Source organism: Pan paniscus, chromosome 9 (assembly GCF_029289425.2).
Source record: "Pan paniscus chromosome 9, NHGRI_mPanPan1-v2.0_pri, whole genome shotgun sequence".
Classification (NCBI taxonomy): Eukaryota; Metazoa; Chordata; class Mammalia; order Primates; family Hominidae; genus Pan; species Pan paniscus.
Window position 1 is genome coordinate 25,029,513 of NC_073258.2, and position 14,584 is coordinate 25,044,096.

General features: G+C 34.5%; 1 protein-coding gene across 6 annotated transcripts in view; it reads left to right on the forward strand.

Moving 5' to 3' along the window:
* GAS2 (growth arrest specific 2) overlaps nucleotides 1-14,584 on the forward strand; it is a 184,457-nt gene that overhangs the window by 114,547 nt on the left and 55,326 nt on the right. For all 6 annotated transcript variants that reach the window (XM_055094243.2, XM_008955903.5, XM_055094245.3 and 3 more), the window contains 2 exons: nucleotides 5,990-6,131; nucleotides 12,924-13,031. In XM_055094243.2, the coding sequence (XP_054950218.1) occupies nucleotides 5,990-6,131; nucleotides 12,924-13,031 (250 nt within the window). The remainder of the gene's footprint in view (nucleotides 1-5,989; nucleotides 6,132-12,923; nucleotides 13,032-14,584) is intronic.

Below are 14,584 nucleotides of genomic sequence, written 5' to 3' on the forward strand. Positions count from 1 at the left end.
TATAACTTGATCTGCTAAACTCCAGTACTGAGATAGTTCTGACATTTCACAATTCTAGGGAAGTTTATTTAAAGAATGACTACAGTAAATTTTTTGGTAAAGAATATAATAATATTACTTTGTATTTTAACACCTTAATTTTGAAGTTAACATGATGTCATTCAGTGGTATAATATATTCTAAAAACCAAGAATTTTAGCAACAGAACCTTAGTGCTGCAGTTTCCAGATTGTACAACACTTAATTTGTCAATTAACTTATCAACAATCTCAGATGTTGTGCCATGTGTCAGAGACTATACTGGGCACATGAAGTACACTATTTAATTCCTTCTAATAATATTAAAACATAGAAATTAGAATTTCCATTTTATATTTAAATAAAACTGAGTTTCAGAAATAATATATGTCAAGTTATCCAGCAATGTCAGATGCATTGAAGATGCTCAGTAGCAGTTGCTTTTCTAAGATTCTTCCTCTTGCCTCCCTCCCTCCACTGCTACAACAGACCTTGAGAACAGGCCATTTTCATTTCTACTTTTCTGATGGAAAATAGACTCATCGAAGTTAAGTGATTTGTGAAATTTTAGAAGTAGGTTATAAAGGAAATAGAAGAATAAGAACAAACTAACCCAAAGCTAGCAGAAGAAAAGAAATAACTAAAATCAGAGCATAATTGAAGAAAATTGAGACCCCAAAATCCATACAAGGAATCAATGAAACCCATAGTTGGTTCTTTGAAAGGATACCAAGATTGATGCACCACTAGTTAGACTAACGAAGAAAAAGAGAAGATCCAAAGAAGCTCAGTCAGGAATGACAAGGATGACATTGTGATTGATCCCGAAGATATACAAAAGATCCTCAGAGACTATTATGAACACCCTAGGTACACAAACTAGAAACTCTAGAGGAATGGATAAAATCCTGGAAACATACAACCTCAAAAGATTGGATCAGGAAAAAGTTGAAACCCTGAACAGATCAATATTGAATTCTGAAATTGAATCAGTAATAAAAAGCCTACCACCACCACCAACAACAAAAAAGCCCTGGGCCAGATGAGTTCACAGCTAAATTCTACCAGACATACAAAGAAGAGCTGGTACCTATTCTACTGAAACTATTCCAAAATTTAAGGAATAGGGACACCTCCCAAGTTCATTCTGTAAAACCAGCATCACCCTGATTCCAAAATCTGGCAAAGACACAATGAAAAAAGAAAACTACAGGCCAATATTTCTGCTGAACACAGGTGCAAAAATTCTTAACAAAATATTAGCAAACTGAATTTAACAGCACATCGAAAAGTTAATTCCCCATGATCCAGTAGGTTTTATTCCTAGAATACAAGGTTGGTTCAACATATGCAAATCAATAGATGTAATTTACCACATAAACAGAATAAAAAACAAAAGCCATATGATCATCTGATAGATATCGAAAAAACTTTTGATAAAATGCAACATCCCTTCATGATAAAAAAAACCCTCAACTAACTAGACATTAAAGGAACCTACCTCAAAAGAATAAGAACCATCTATGACAAAACCACAGCCAACATCATATTGAAGCAAAAGCTGGGCAAAAACTGGAAGCATTTCCCTTAAGAAGGGGAATGAGGCAAGGATGCCTACTCTCTTCACTCCTATTCAACGTGGTACTGGAAATTCTAGCCAGAGCGATCAGGCAAAAGAAAGACATAAAATGCATCCAAATAGGAAAAGAAGAAGTCAAATTATCTCCCTACAAAAAAGTAAAATAAAACACCTAGGAATACATCTAACTAGAGAAGTGAAAGATCTCTACAAGAAGAACCACAAAACACTGCTGAAAGAAATAATAGATGACACAAACAAAGGAAGAACCAATATCATTAAAACGGCCATACTGCCCAAAGCAATCTATAAATTCCACACCATTTCTATCAAACTGCAGCTGTCATTTGTTATGGAAGTAGGAAAAAGTATTCTAAAATTCATTTGGAACCAAAAAAAGAAAAAAGAAAAAAGCCCAAATAGCAAAAGCAATTCTAAGCAAAAAGAACAAGCCAGAAACATCACATTACCTGACTTCAAGCTATACCCTAAGGCTACAGTAACCAAAACAGCATGGTACTGGTACAAAAACAGACAGAACAATGAAACAGAATATAGAATCCAGAACCAAAGCTGCCTACCTACAGCCATCTGATCTTTGACAACATTACCAAAAATAAGCAATGGAGAAAGGACTCTCTTATTCAATAAATGGTGCTGGGATAATGAGTATCCATAAGCAGAAGAATGAAACTGGATCCATACCAATCACTATATACAAAAATTAGCTCAAGATACATTAAAGGTTTAAATGTAAGACTTCAAACTATAAGAATTCTAGAAAAAATCCTAGGAAATACTAGGATTCCTAAATACTAGAGTAAATCTGCAAAAGCAATTGCAACGAAAACAAAAATTGACAAGTGGGACCTAATTAAACTAAAGAGCTTCTGCACGACAAAATAAATTCAATGGAGTAAGAAGCAACCTACAGAATGGGAGAAAATATTCACAAACTACACACCTGACAAAGGTCTAATATCCAGAATCCATAAGAAACTTAAACAATTCAATAAGCAAAGCCAAATAACATCATTAAAATTTGGGCAAAAGACATGAACAGACACTTAAAAAAACATACAAGTGGCCCCAAAACATACAAAAATGTTCTCAGTATCACTAATCATCAGAGAAATGTGAATCAAAACCACAATGAAGCCAGGCACAATGGCTGACACCTGTAATGCCAGCACTTTGGTAGGCCAAGGCAGACAGATCACTGGACCCCAATTTGAGACGAGCTCCACCTCTATAAAAAATTACAAAAACTCCACCTTTACAAAAAAAAAACACAAAAAAAATTTAGCCAGGCATGGTGGCATCTGCCTGTAGTCCCAGCTACTCAGGGTGCTGAGGTTGGAGGATCACTTGAGCCCAGGAGGTCAAGGCTGCAGTGAGCCATGATCACACCACTGCACATCAGCCTGGGTGACAGAGCAAGATCGTGTCTCAAAAACAAACAAACAAACAAACAAACAAACAAAAAACCCATCAGTTACTGGTGAAGCTGCTGAGACAAGGGAAGACTTGTACACTGTTGGTGGGAATGTGAATTAGTTCAGCCACTGAGGAAAGCAGTTTGGAGGTTTTGTGAAGAGCTGAGAACCACTATTCAACCCATCAATCGCGTTACTAGGTATATACCCAAAGGAAAATAAATCATTCTACCAAAAAGACACATGCACTCATGTGTTCATAGCAGCACCGTTCACAATAGCAAAGATGTGGAATCAATCTAATTGCCCATCAATGGTGGATTGGATAAAGAAAATGTAAGACATAGAATACTATGCAGTCATAGAAAAGAATGAAATCATGTCATTTGCAGCACCATAGAGGCAGCTGAAGGCCATTATCTTAAGCAAATTAACACAGAAACAGAAAACCCAATACTGCATGTCCTCACTTATACATGAGAGCTAAACACTGGGTACTCATGGACATAAAGATGGGAACAAAAGACACTGGGAACTCTAGAGTGGAGAGCAAGGGAGGGAGGAAAGGCTAAACAAAAACTAATTTGGTACTATGATCACTACCTGGGTAATGGGATCATTTGTACCCCAAACCTCAACATTATGCAATATACCCATGTAACAATTCTGCACATGTACCCCTGAATCTAAAATACAAGTTGAAATTATTTAAAAAATAAAAAAATTAAGTAGGTCAATGGAACAGTTAGTTCAAAATAACTCAGAGAAGAATGAGAAACAAATCTTAATGTGAGTATTGTTGGTACTTGTCAAGAGCAAGGTAACCAGAAGCTGTCTAGAACTCAGCATAATCAATGATTACTAGAAAACTAAAAAAAATGTGTTCTAGTTTTGGACAAGGTTGAAGTCTTCTAGATTAACTTGGTCAAGCATTTTTGTACATTTAATACTTAGATGCTTTATTAAAGCCTTATATGCAGTTAGGGATTCAAAACCATAAGACTGAATTTATATTAAGAACCTTATTTTTATATGAGAATAGAGAATTTTTTTACATTTAAATGGTAGCTGTTAGGTAATTGCCCTGTGCCAAGATCTTATGTGAGATGCTTGTGATTCTTGGAAGGAGACAGACAATGATCTCTACCACTATGTTTGCAGTCTAGCAGTTTCCACCATTGTCCTGTCCCATAAACTGGTACCTATGTACAAAAGATTAGAAATATGTTCAATGGTGCCTACAGTCTTTTAGCAAGTGATATCTATGTAAGTAAACATTAATCTGTGAACTAGAGGCTGTTCTAAAAGCAGTAATTGTTCAGTAGAATTGGGCTCACTAGACTGTTTCGTTTAAATTTTCCATCTCTCAAAGGGCTCCTAACACATAGCACCCCTCTTTACTATCTGAATTCTGAAAAAAATAGAAAATAAAAGACTTGCATGTCACCTTTACAGCTAAAAAGATCCAAGCCAATAGACATGCTTGGTGTCTTTAACAGAGCTCCAGAATTAGGCCAACTATCTAGTCACAAGCAAAGTGGGGGGTCCATGTGGAGGGCTCCCGGTGGACAGCTTCTTCCCCAGAAGTAGGGTAAACTAAGTAAAGCATGCTCAGTTTATTCACAAATTTACTAATTTTATAAATCCCTTTATCTTGTAGTGGATGGGTAATGAAGCAGAAAAGCCAGGAATAAAACTACTTGAGCATCCACTGCAAAAACAAAACATCAAGAATAGGGAAATCGCTTTCCCCTCGGAGTATGTACTGAACATATGTGTAATGATATCAGTTAAAATAATAAGCAGTTAGAATAGGACAATTACTTAAGGTTAAATCTAATGATGTTTTCATATACTGTTCAATAAGAAGTACTAAAACATTGTCAACATATTCTCTACCTATAGATTATTTACTTTGTATATTTTTTAAAAATAGATAAAAAAGTAGATAATAGTAGATTAAAAAAACATGTTTTTAAATCTCCAAGTGACTTTTCCCCTCCTTTTTAACACCCAGTCACCTGATTAAAGTCAGAGAAACTGCATTTAAGTCTTTATCCTGCTCCTTGCTAGTTATATATTTTCTCTAGATCTCTATTATCTGTAAAAGTGAGAGGGTATAAATTGATGATCCCCAAAACCCTTCACAACTCTCAAATTCTAGAATTATTATTGGCCTCCCCCACCTAGGTACAGTTGATATGTACCTAGGAAACCAAAGCTAATTTTATATTTAGCTAAAGAAATATATGATTACAGGAGATAGTAACTATGTCTCTCCCTTTGAACTTTTCTGGCATTTATAATTTGCAAAACACATGTTTTATACATTGTTACTCTAAATTATGTCTCTGTTTCCTCTATGCTCAGTTGTTTCCCAAAACAATATATATGATTTTATTATGCTATTCCTAGGATCATAACCTATGACATTGTATAACCCATAGTACAATGTTCTGGACCCATAGGAAATATATTCAAAGTTAATTCTTTTCTGCTAAATCATTTAAAGTTGTTTATTTCTGGGGATTGCTGTTTGCAAACTTGAGTCTGACCCTCTGGTTGTATTTCTATTTTTAACAAACTTAGGTTCAAAATAGTTTCATTACAGCACTAATATCAGTAAACCTGGTAAATGTGAATGCTGAAGACCAAATTTACATGGTTATTCATGTTGCTGTTTCATTAATATATTGCATTGAGTGTTTTTATTTATTTTTAGTATACTATGTGTGTCCATATGTGTACACGTATGCATACACAGCAGGTATACATGTTTTCCCTCTGCTTAGAAGGATGCTAATTCAAGAGCTTACCATTTCAATGCCAGAAAAAAAGTGAATGTTATTTTTAAAAGTCAGTGATTTACTCCCATGGTGCTCATCATCACATGTAATATATGGTAATTTTATCATTATAAGTTATGCATATGTAATGATCCAGGGTCTTTTTAAAGGTACGGTGTGGAGCCTCCTGGTTTGATAAAGCTGGAAAAAGAGATTGAACAAGAAGAAACACTTTCTGCCCCTTCTCCTTCACCTTCTCCTTCATCAAAGTCTTCTGGAAAAAAGAGTACAGGAAACTTACTGGATGATGCAGTAAGTAAAATCAGTCAGACTTCTTACCAATGGTTAGTCTTTCTTGCACTACAAAACATATTCTGTGCAATCTCGTATCAGTCTAATCTTTACCTATATCAATTTTCTTGAAATTTATTTTAAGCCCATATGAAAAACTTTGTAGTCCTACAATTCATTTTGAGATTCAAAACTGAACTAGTTGTTCAAAATAAAGTGTCATTTAATGCTGCAGACCAATATCTAAAACTTTAGAATAATAAGTCAACTCCCTGAAAATTGTATTTGAAAACATGAAAGTCTCTTTGTCACTGGATCACCATTCCCCCTTTCACAGATGAGAAGTCTGAAAACAAGATCTTGAGGATTGTTAAAGAAGGGAAAGTAAATATATGATAGAGAAGTTAAGTGCCTTTAATGGACTACCATTGTTTTTCAAGTGCTCTCATATATGAAAGGCAGGTTCCCTCTTGAGAAATGGAAACATAGAAATTGAGTAACCTGCTGAGGGGAGGAGAGGAGCTTAGATTCCAACAAAGTTTTGTCTAACTCTTCAAGGTCGCTCTACTTAGCAGAGCCCTTGAGTCACAATTTTTGGTAGTTAGGAAATGTTTTAACAGAATCACAGTAAACCGTTTTTAGGTATAACAGCAAACATGGTGAATTAAAACTCTCAAGTGACCTTGGTTGTCTGTTAAGTAGTTATTGGTTATGAAAAGTAGTGTGCTTGAGTATGTGTGTGCATATGCCCTCCACATATATTTTAAGTGCAAATGTAAAAAAAATTAATAAAGGAGATAAATCATGAGTGACTGGGATGTTGTTTATGCAAAGTTTGTATTGTGGGAGTTGTAGTTGCTTATTAATTTTATAGAAAATGGCAATGCCAGAGGCATTAGAGTGACGTATGTCTCACATACATGGGGAGAGTCCTTAGAAACTAGCACCAACCACAATGCCAGCTGTGAAAATAGGCAGAACTGAAAAGGACTGGTAGTCCATAGCTGTGAGTTTCTTCCTCCAGGATATGAGCAGAAAAGAGCTGGGAAAATGGTTGGACACTACAGGATGCAGAAAAAGAGATTTCTCTGACTTTTGCTTTTCTCCATGTGACACGATCAACTATATTGCAGATTTAGATGAGCCGAAATATAACAGTTTGTCTGATAGATTAAGAACCCTCATTTCTGTTAAGGGCAGCAAGCATATTAGCTCTTAAAGGTATCTTAGCTAGTTTAATTTGGTTTCTTCTGGGTAAGTGTTCAATCACTCAGGAACTAAAGAAGAACAGGCAAGACATTTTGATTTAATGCTACTGAAAAGGATTTTAAAATCACATAACTTTTTCGAAGAATTGGTCATATACCTTGCTTTTCATAGGATTTCACTTTTTATTTTGTAAGGAAATTGAGTAACATTATATTTATAGTAGATAATGATCTATTGTTTATATATTGATGAGAACATTTTTTCTTCTGTGTCAATTATACTTTTTTTATTAGACTTACTTTAGGGTAAGATGTATCTCTAGTCTTTATGTTATAAATATATTTCCCTGGGGCAAATATACTTGCTTATAGTCCATTTCATTTCAGCTATCACCTTCATTCATTTTTTTTAAATGCCTTATAGTCAGGGTTCCAGACCACTAAAGAGTATCTGGCTAATGTCCCTCTCATCCTCCTATTGAATGAATTACTGGATCAAATGAATTTTTTTAGTCCTGAAATTATGAGATTGCTTCCTGGTATTTGACACTGTTGACCACTCCATTCTTGAAATGCATCTCTACAACATTTCTGCTACCAGAAGGATAAAACTAAATGCACTTTGGATTTGATTATGGGAACTGAACAATGAGATCACATGGACACAGGAAGGGGAATATCACACTCTGGGGACTGTGGTGGGGTGGGGGAGGGGGGAGGGATAGCATTGGGAGATATACCTAATGCTAGATGACGAGTTAGTGGGTGCAGCACACCAGCATGGCACATGTATACATATGTAACTAACCTGCACAATGTGCACCTGTACCCTAAAACTTAAAGTATAATAATAATAAAAAATTAAAAAAAAAATTATATAGGGTGCACTATAACATTTGGGTGAAATCCAAGCTCGTTCATATGTCATATAGTCCATAGCCCTCCATGTTCTGGCCTACTGTGTGTTTTCTGGCTATTTTGTCTGCTGCATTAGTCCCTGAATTTTGATGAAGCCATTGTTGCTTTCTCACTATACTTCTGCCTACTCACCTGTTACACTACTTTTAAACACCTTTCCATCTTTTAAAATTCAGGTTGCGCTACCCCCTATATAAAGATTTTTCTGGTATCTCTCATTCCAGGTATAACTGGCAAATCATTCCTTGGTGCTGCCAAGTATTTGTATCTATTTAATGAAGCATTTACCTTTTTGGGTGTAAATGTCCTTTCATCTCAAGGTGCAGACTTTGTACTCAAAGACAAAGACCATATTTTATCGATCTACATCCAGTACTGTGTTTTTTGGATAAATTATCAATGTAGCTAATTAAGGTTTAACCTTCTCCCTTATTCTGTTTACCATGTTGGCCACATGCTCTGGAAATGCATGCACCTTTCATTTCTACTGTAGATTTTTAGAGGGTGGAGATGCTGCCACTTGAAGCTATTTCTGTGAACCTAGAAGTAGCTAGGATGATTTTCTTTCTTCACTAGCTTGTCCCCTATCTGGCAATCCTTGAGATGGGGAGAAAAAGAAGAGAGGGCAAGAAGGTGATAGGAAAACTATGAAAAGGACTTCAGAAAAAGGGAGTGAAATAAAGATTTTCCATACAATAGTAAGCCAGTCAGTCAATACATGGTGGTTCTCCCCTACTCCCAAATTGTATGCTCTCAGTTGAGAACAATGGAATGGATTTCTCAGGAGCTTTAAAACTTCTTTAAAGTTTACCAGAATTTAGAACATAAACATCTGCTCAAAGTTTTAATCAAATGTAGGAATATACAATGTGGATATTTCTGTAACTTTGTCAGCTAGAATATTATGTTTCACAAGTCTTTAAAATGGCATTTTTCAATCAATGTTTGATCAAACACACCACGGTTAAATTAGTTTGAGAAATACAACTTACTATATATAGATTAGGACTGTAGTCCTCATCCAGAGTCTGGTGATAAACTTTGGCATATCAAAGGCTCTAGTGAGTTCCATAATAAGATCTTGTTTAACCTGGAATCTTCTAAACTTATTTGACCACAGAAGTCTCTTATTCCTTCATTTTACACTGGGGAAAACTGCATTGAACTATTTGCATTCTGTTTGATAGGTTTTTTTTTTACTGAAGTGTTTTGTTTCAGGAACAGTGGAGCAGAGAGAAAAGTAATTTCAGCTTCACTAATGTTTTAAATCAGAAATTAATACATCTAATATAAAAGGAAATTGTTCCTATAGTAACTGCTTCACTGCATGTGAGGCACATATAGCAGTTCGGGGTTGAAAATGATGTACTCCAACATGGGTTTTAGAATAGAAATATAAAATAGAGATTGCTTGCAGAGTTTCTGTGTTTAGTTAATAATATTGGCTAATTTTACTCTGGGAAAGCTATTATCTGCCACCCCAAAAGAGAAAAGGAGGAGGAAAAAGAGAAAGAGGAGGAGTAAAAGAAGGGAAAAAAAAAAGAAGAAATGAAGAAAAAAGAGAGAAAGCAAAAGAAGCAGATCTGTGTGAAGATATTATATTCCAGTGAACAGTTTCAGCAATAACTGCCAGTTTTGAAACCTTCAATGTTTCTTCACATTTCTTTGTTTGATACTTAGGGGAATAGTGGGAAAAAATAGGTGACCCTTTATGTGGAAAATACATCACCTTCTTTAATCAAGATATCATGAAAGAAACACAGTGGTTTCCATTCAGATTAATTTATTCTCCAGATGTCCTGATAGAGTGATTCAGCTGTGATAAAACAGTGGAGTCAGGTTTAGTTCTCCTCTTCGCGAGCTAGTTCTCACACAATGAGTTGAATACAGTTCTCAGAAATCATTCTTACTTTCTTCCTCTTCTCCATCAACTTCCTCAGTCTGGGGATGAGAGATAGTATAATTCTGAGTAATCAGGCTCCTCTTGAAATCCCATTTCAGCAGAAAACTGGCTGGGTTCCTAGCCAAAAAAGAACACCTGCCAGACTGACTTTTCCCTAGGTAATGTAAGAAGCACAGATGTCATCAGTCACTGTTTACTTAACAATATATTTCCACTGGCCACAGTCTGGCCTTGTTTCTTCCATTTCTGCTTCCACCTCTCATACAACTACAAAAACAGCCCTTGACTTTTAAAATCAACTCCATTTTCAAAGCTAGAAAGGCATTTGAGAAGGGCAGGCCACTTGAGAAAATGTTTCTTGTATTTTATTTCATTTGATACCAAGAGTTTCTGTCTTTTGTCTAAGAAGACTGCAAAATGGAATTACTTTCCATACAGACTTGTGATTGTCATTTTTTACAGGAGGAACCAGTTGAACATCAATTTACTCTTTGGTTAATTACCACATGGCAGCAAAATTGTGCCAAGCATGATCCTCCTAAAGTTCAGGCCTCAGGCCATGTGTTTTCTTGATGCTGTCACTCTGATTTTCTTCTGGATGATCGACCCCTTCTCCCAATGCCCCTCCCTTTCTTCATCCTTGCTTTCCTCATGGAAGCCCTTATTTGTGGTGATAAGGAAAATGGTACCACTTCTAGCAATGGCATAAACATATTTTACATGTATATACACACATTTATATTTAAACATATTTTATAAACACATATAGAAAGAGAAACACATAGAAAAATACTGAAAACAGGAACTATAGACAACATTCATTGGTCCTGTGACCCTACCCTCAGTCCTAGAATGTGGTTCTGCATTATTGGAAGGAAATGATGTGATCTTTATTCAACTTTTATATATCTTGTTTTATTATCATCGTCCCATTCAGAAATAACCTTTCAAAAAATCTCTTAGAACAGAAATCTATTAGTGTTGGGGTGAATGTATCTATAGACCAAGTATAATATGACAGAACAAACTCGGAACACAAAGTAATTGCCCTAATCACTAACTTAATGTTAAGTAGTTTTCTCATTTTTTGATGAAAGCTATTTCTAAGGTTCTTTGAATCCATGATTATTTTGTTCCTCTAATTTCCCCCTGTGGCCTGTATAGATTCATGTTCTTGTATATCTATTTAGTCAATGTGTATTTAATGAATATTTATTTGCCATTAAGATGTGCTTTATATCAATGATTTTAAAATATAATGAAATACCATCTTAACTCCAAAGGAACTCAGTCTAGCAAGAAGACATTAAGGTTAACCACTAAATGAGATACAATATGCTATGATAAAAATAAGTGCCAAAAGCCATAGGTTTATATGTCAGCAAAATTAAGGACGGCAAAAAGGACTAATGGCAATGTATATATTAAAGTTGGTTCTTTTGTTCTTTTCCCCCCAAAATAGTGTTGGTTCTCTTTGTATACATCCTCATTGAGTCATAATTGTACATGCGATAAATTTATGAGATAAATTTAATTTCAGGGTTTTTTTCCTTTTTTTTGGTTATTCTTCTATTGTCTTACGCTTTCAAACTTTCTGGAACATTTCTTATTCTAGGAAAAACAAGTTGTTTAATTCCTTTACATTAACATTCAATTGAGTTCATGTTTTACTCTCTGCACAGTTTTTGCTTAGAAGGCTGATTAAAGTCAAAAATTGAATTATTTGAAGGAATGATTGCATATCTTTCATGACATAAATGTAGACCCCATGACATCTTTGTGGAAGAATTCGGGTGAGGAAAATCCAGGCCAATTTCTAAATTTGTTCTATCTAGCTTCTAAATTCAGACTGCACATCATTTACGGCTTTCTGTTTCTTTCATGGAAACTTTTCCTCAAAACACAGGAGATTATTGTTTTGGGTTGTTTGGTTGGTTGGTTAGTTGAAGAGCAAACAGAGTGGGTGGTTCCCCATCAGGGAAAACATAAACATAAAATTGTTCCTAAAATCGTGGACTATTATATTATCGTCTAGTAATCACAACTATTCATAAGCTTTATGCACATATCATTTAGATTATGTATTTTTAAAAGAGTGGGAGAATAGATATAACAGTTATAAAAATCTGATATTCAAGCATCAATTACATAGAACACACATAAGCTATAAAACATGGTCAAAGAAGTAGGGTTTGATAGGTAGGAATTACTGAGATGGAGTGAGTTGCAGGGTAAATCTGAGTATATGAGAGATTAATTCTTACAGAAAATCTTAGAGTTCAAAATAAGATGAAACAATAGTCTCCTTAAAAAAACAACTTGTTAAATTCACTCTAATTTATTTTGAAACTGGGTAAAATTAATATAATTAAAATTATACTGAAGTAACATAAACTCTATGTTAACATACTTTCTATTCTGGTTTTTAATAGGTCGACCTTGACAACCCAAATGTGCATGATCTTTTTAGTCCTCCAAAAGTAGGAACCCAGCTGATTATGTATAGTCTATAATTTCAGTTGGTTTCCTGCTCATTATCCTCCAGCATCATCACTGTCATTAGCTAGCTTATGCCTTAGTGCAGTCATTTAACTTCAGATGTCTTTGGGGCCTGAACTTTACATGGTTATGATTTAATGTGATATTCCTATGCTCACATGATGTCCATAGATAAAGAACAAGTTTAAAGTCATTAAGGGTTCAGGGGCCGTGGAGTCCTTGGAGCAATTTAGCATAAATGCAACCTAATTAAGACAAATGAATGTGCCTGCTCTTCTATTTCAGGTGAAACGAATTTCTGAAGATCCTCCTTGCAAATGCCCAAACAAGTTCTGTGTGGAGCGGCTCTCCCAAGGAAGATACCGAGTGGGAGAAAAGATCCTCTTCATTAGGGTAAAGTTTTACTTTTCACTTATCTTGTTTTTATGGGAAGATTCAGAATTTGAGTTAGGGGAAATATGACAGATAAGAGCAGGAACTTCCATATGGTGCTTACGTTTAAAGATACATGGTATGAATTTTTTTAAAGTAACATACATTATAATGTACTACTGAAGGCTAAATACAACTGTTTTCTCTTTGTACATATACCAAAACGCATATACACCAAAGACACCATGGAGATCAAATAGATGAAGAAGGCTTTCCACTTGTGTTATGTTTTGCTAAGAATCAAGATAATTTAATCTCTCAAAGTAAGTTTGTGGCTTTTACTAAGACCAATAATTCTTTTTTTTAAAAAAAAAAAGAAAAGAAAATGAAAAATAGAGATACATTCCTAGAAATCTGCAGTTGTAAATAAAAGTAATTTTCTGCTTTATGGTTTACATTTCTAAAGGAACAGAGGTTGTGATGTTTTTTTAAAAAGCTGTATTCTTTCCTCAGTTGAAAAAGTTAAAAAATATCCTGCTGTTTTGTAGAATAGAATGATTTGAATACGTACATCTAGTACCAGCAATGTGTATTCTCACAATACTCAAATCTGCAATGACTCTGTTGAAATTTTGCCCTTGTAAAGTTTTCTTAATTTCTCCTTTTGACCAAAACTTATTGGTATAACAGGTCTTTTTAAAGGCTCTGCAACATGTAGTTTAAAAAAGAAAGTTTAATCATAATTTTAGCCTTAAAATATAATGTTAATGATTTTGAATTTTAATCTAATTTTAGATTAGCATTTACTAATATATTTCTTAAATTTCCAGGAAATAATTGCTATTCTGCTTTGGAATAGCATCAAAAGGCTATAACAATGTGTTATTATTGGAGTATGAGACAGATCTGCGTAGATGGCCTCACTAGGAAAGGCAGTTGTCTGAGTTGCTTATTGTTCTTTTGTTCTTTATTGCAAGGATAGCATACATATTTTGTTAAGTCAAACTGCCTGCTGTCACGTTAGTACATTAAATAATAGTGATCTAGAATCTCCACAGATGTGTTTAAATGTTACCGGGTTGACCTTTCTCAATTGATAATCAGTCTCCTTTAGAATATTAGGCTCCAGAGCTTAGAATCAGAACAGAGAGAGTCATTTGTTTAAACAGTTATTCCTTTTTGTAATAAAAGTGTTAATAAAGCACATGATTAATAAATTATATACTTCTTCCTGCAATGTAACCTAATATCTTCAGTCAAAAATATATATTACATATGTTTATTTGCATCTGTGATTTCAGATGCAAATTTAGTCATTTGTCAAGGATTTTAATGTCCACATTTGTGAATAACATGTTTTTATAGTCCTTACTATATAAGGCAGGTTTTTTGATATTCCGTTTTTCTTTTCAAGAAATAGTTATCTTTTGATTAAATCTATTCATGCATTATTTATAGAGAAATTGAGATTTGCTGTACTGAAAAAATTATATCAAATTTCTTAGGGATAATAATTTAATATCAACTAATACATAAGAACATATTGTGCACACTCAATTTCTTACTTCTAATGT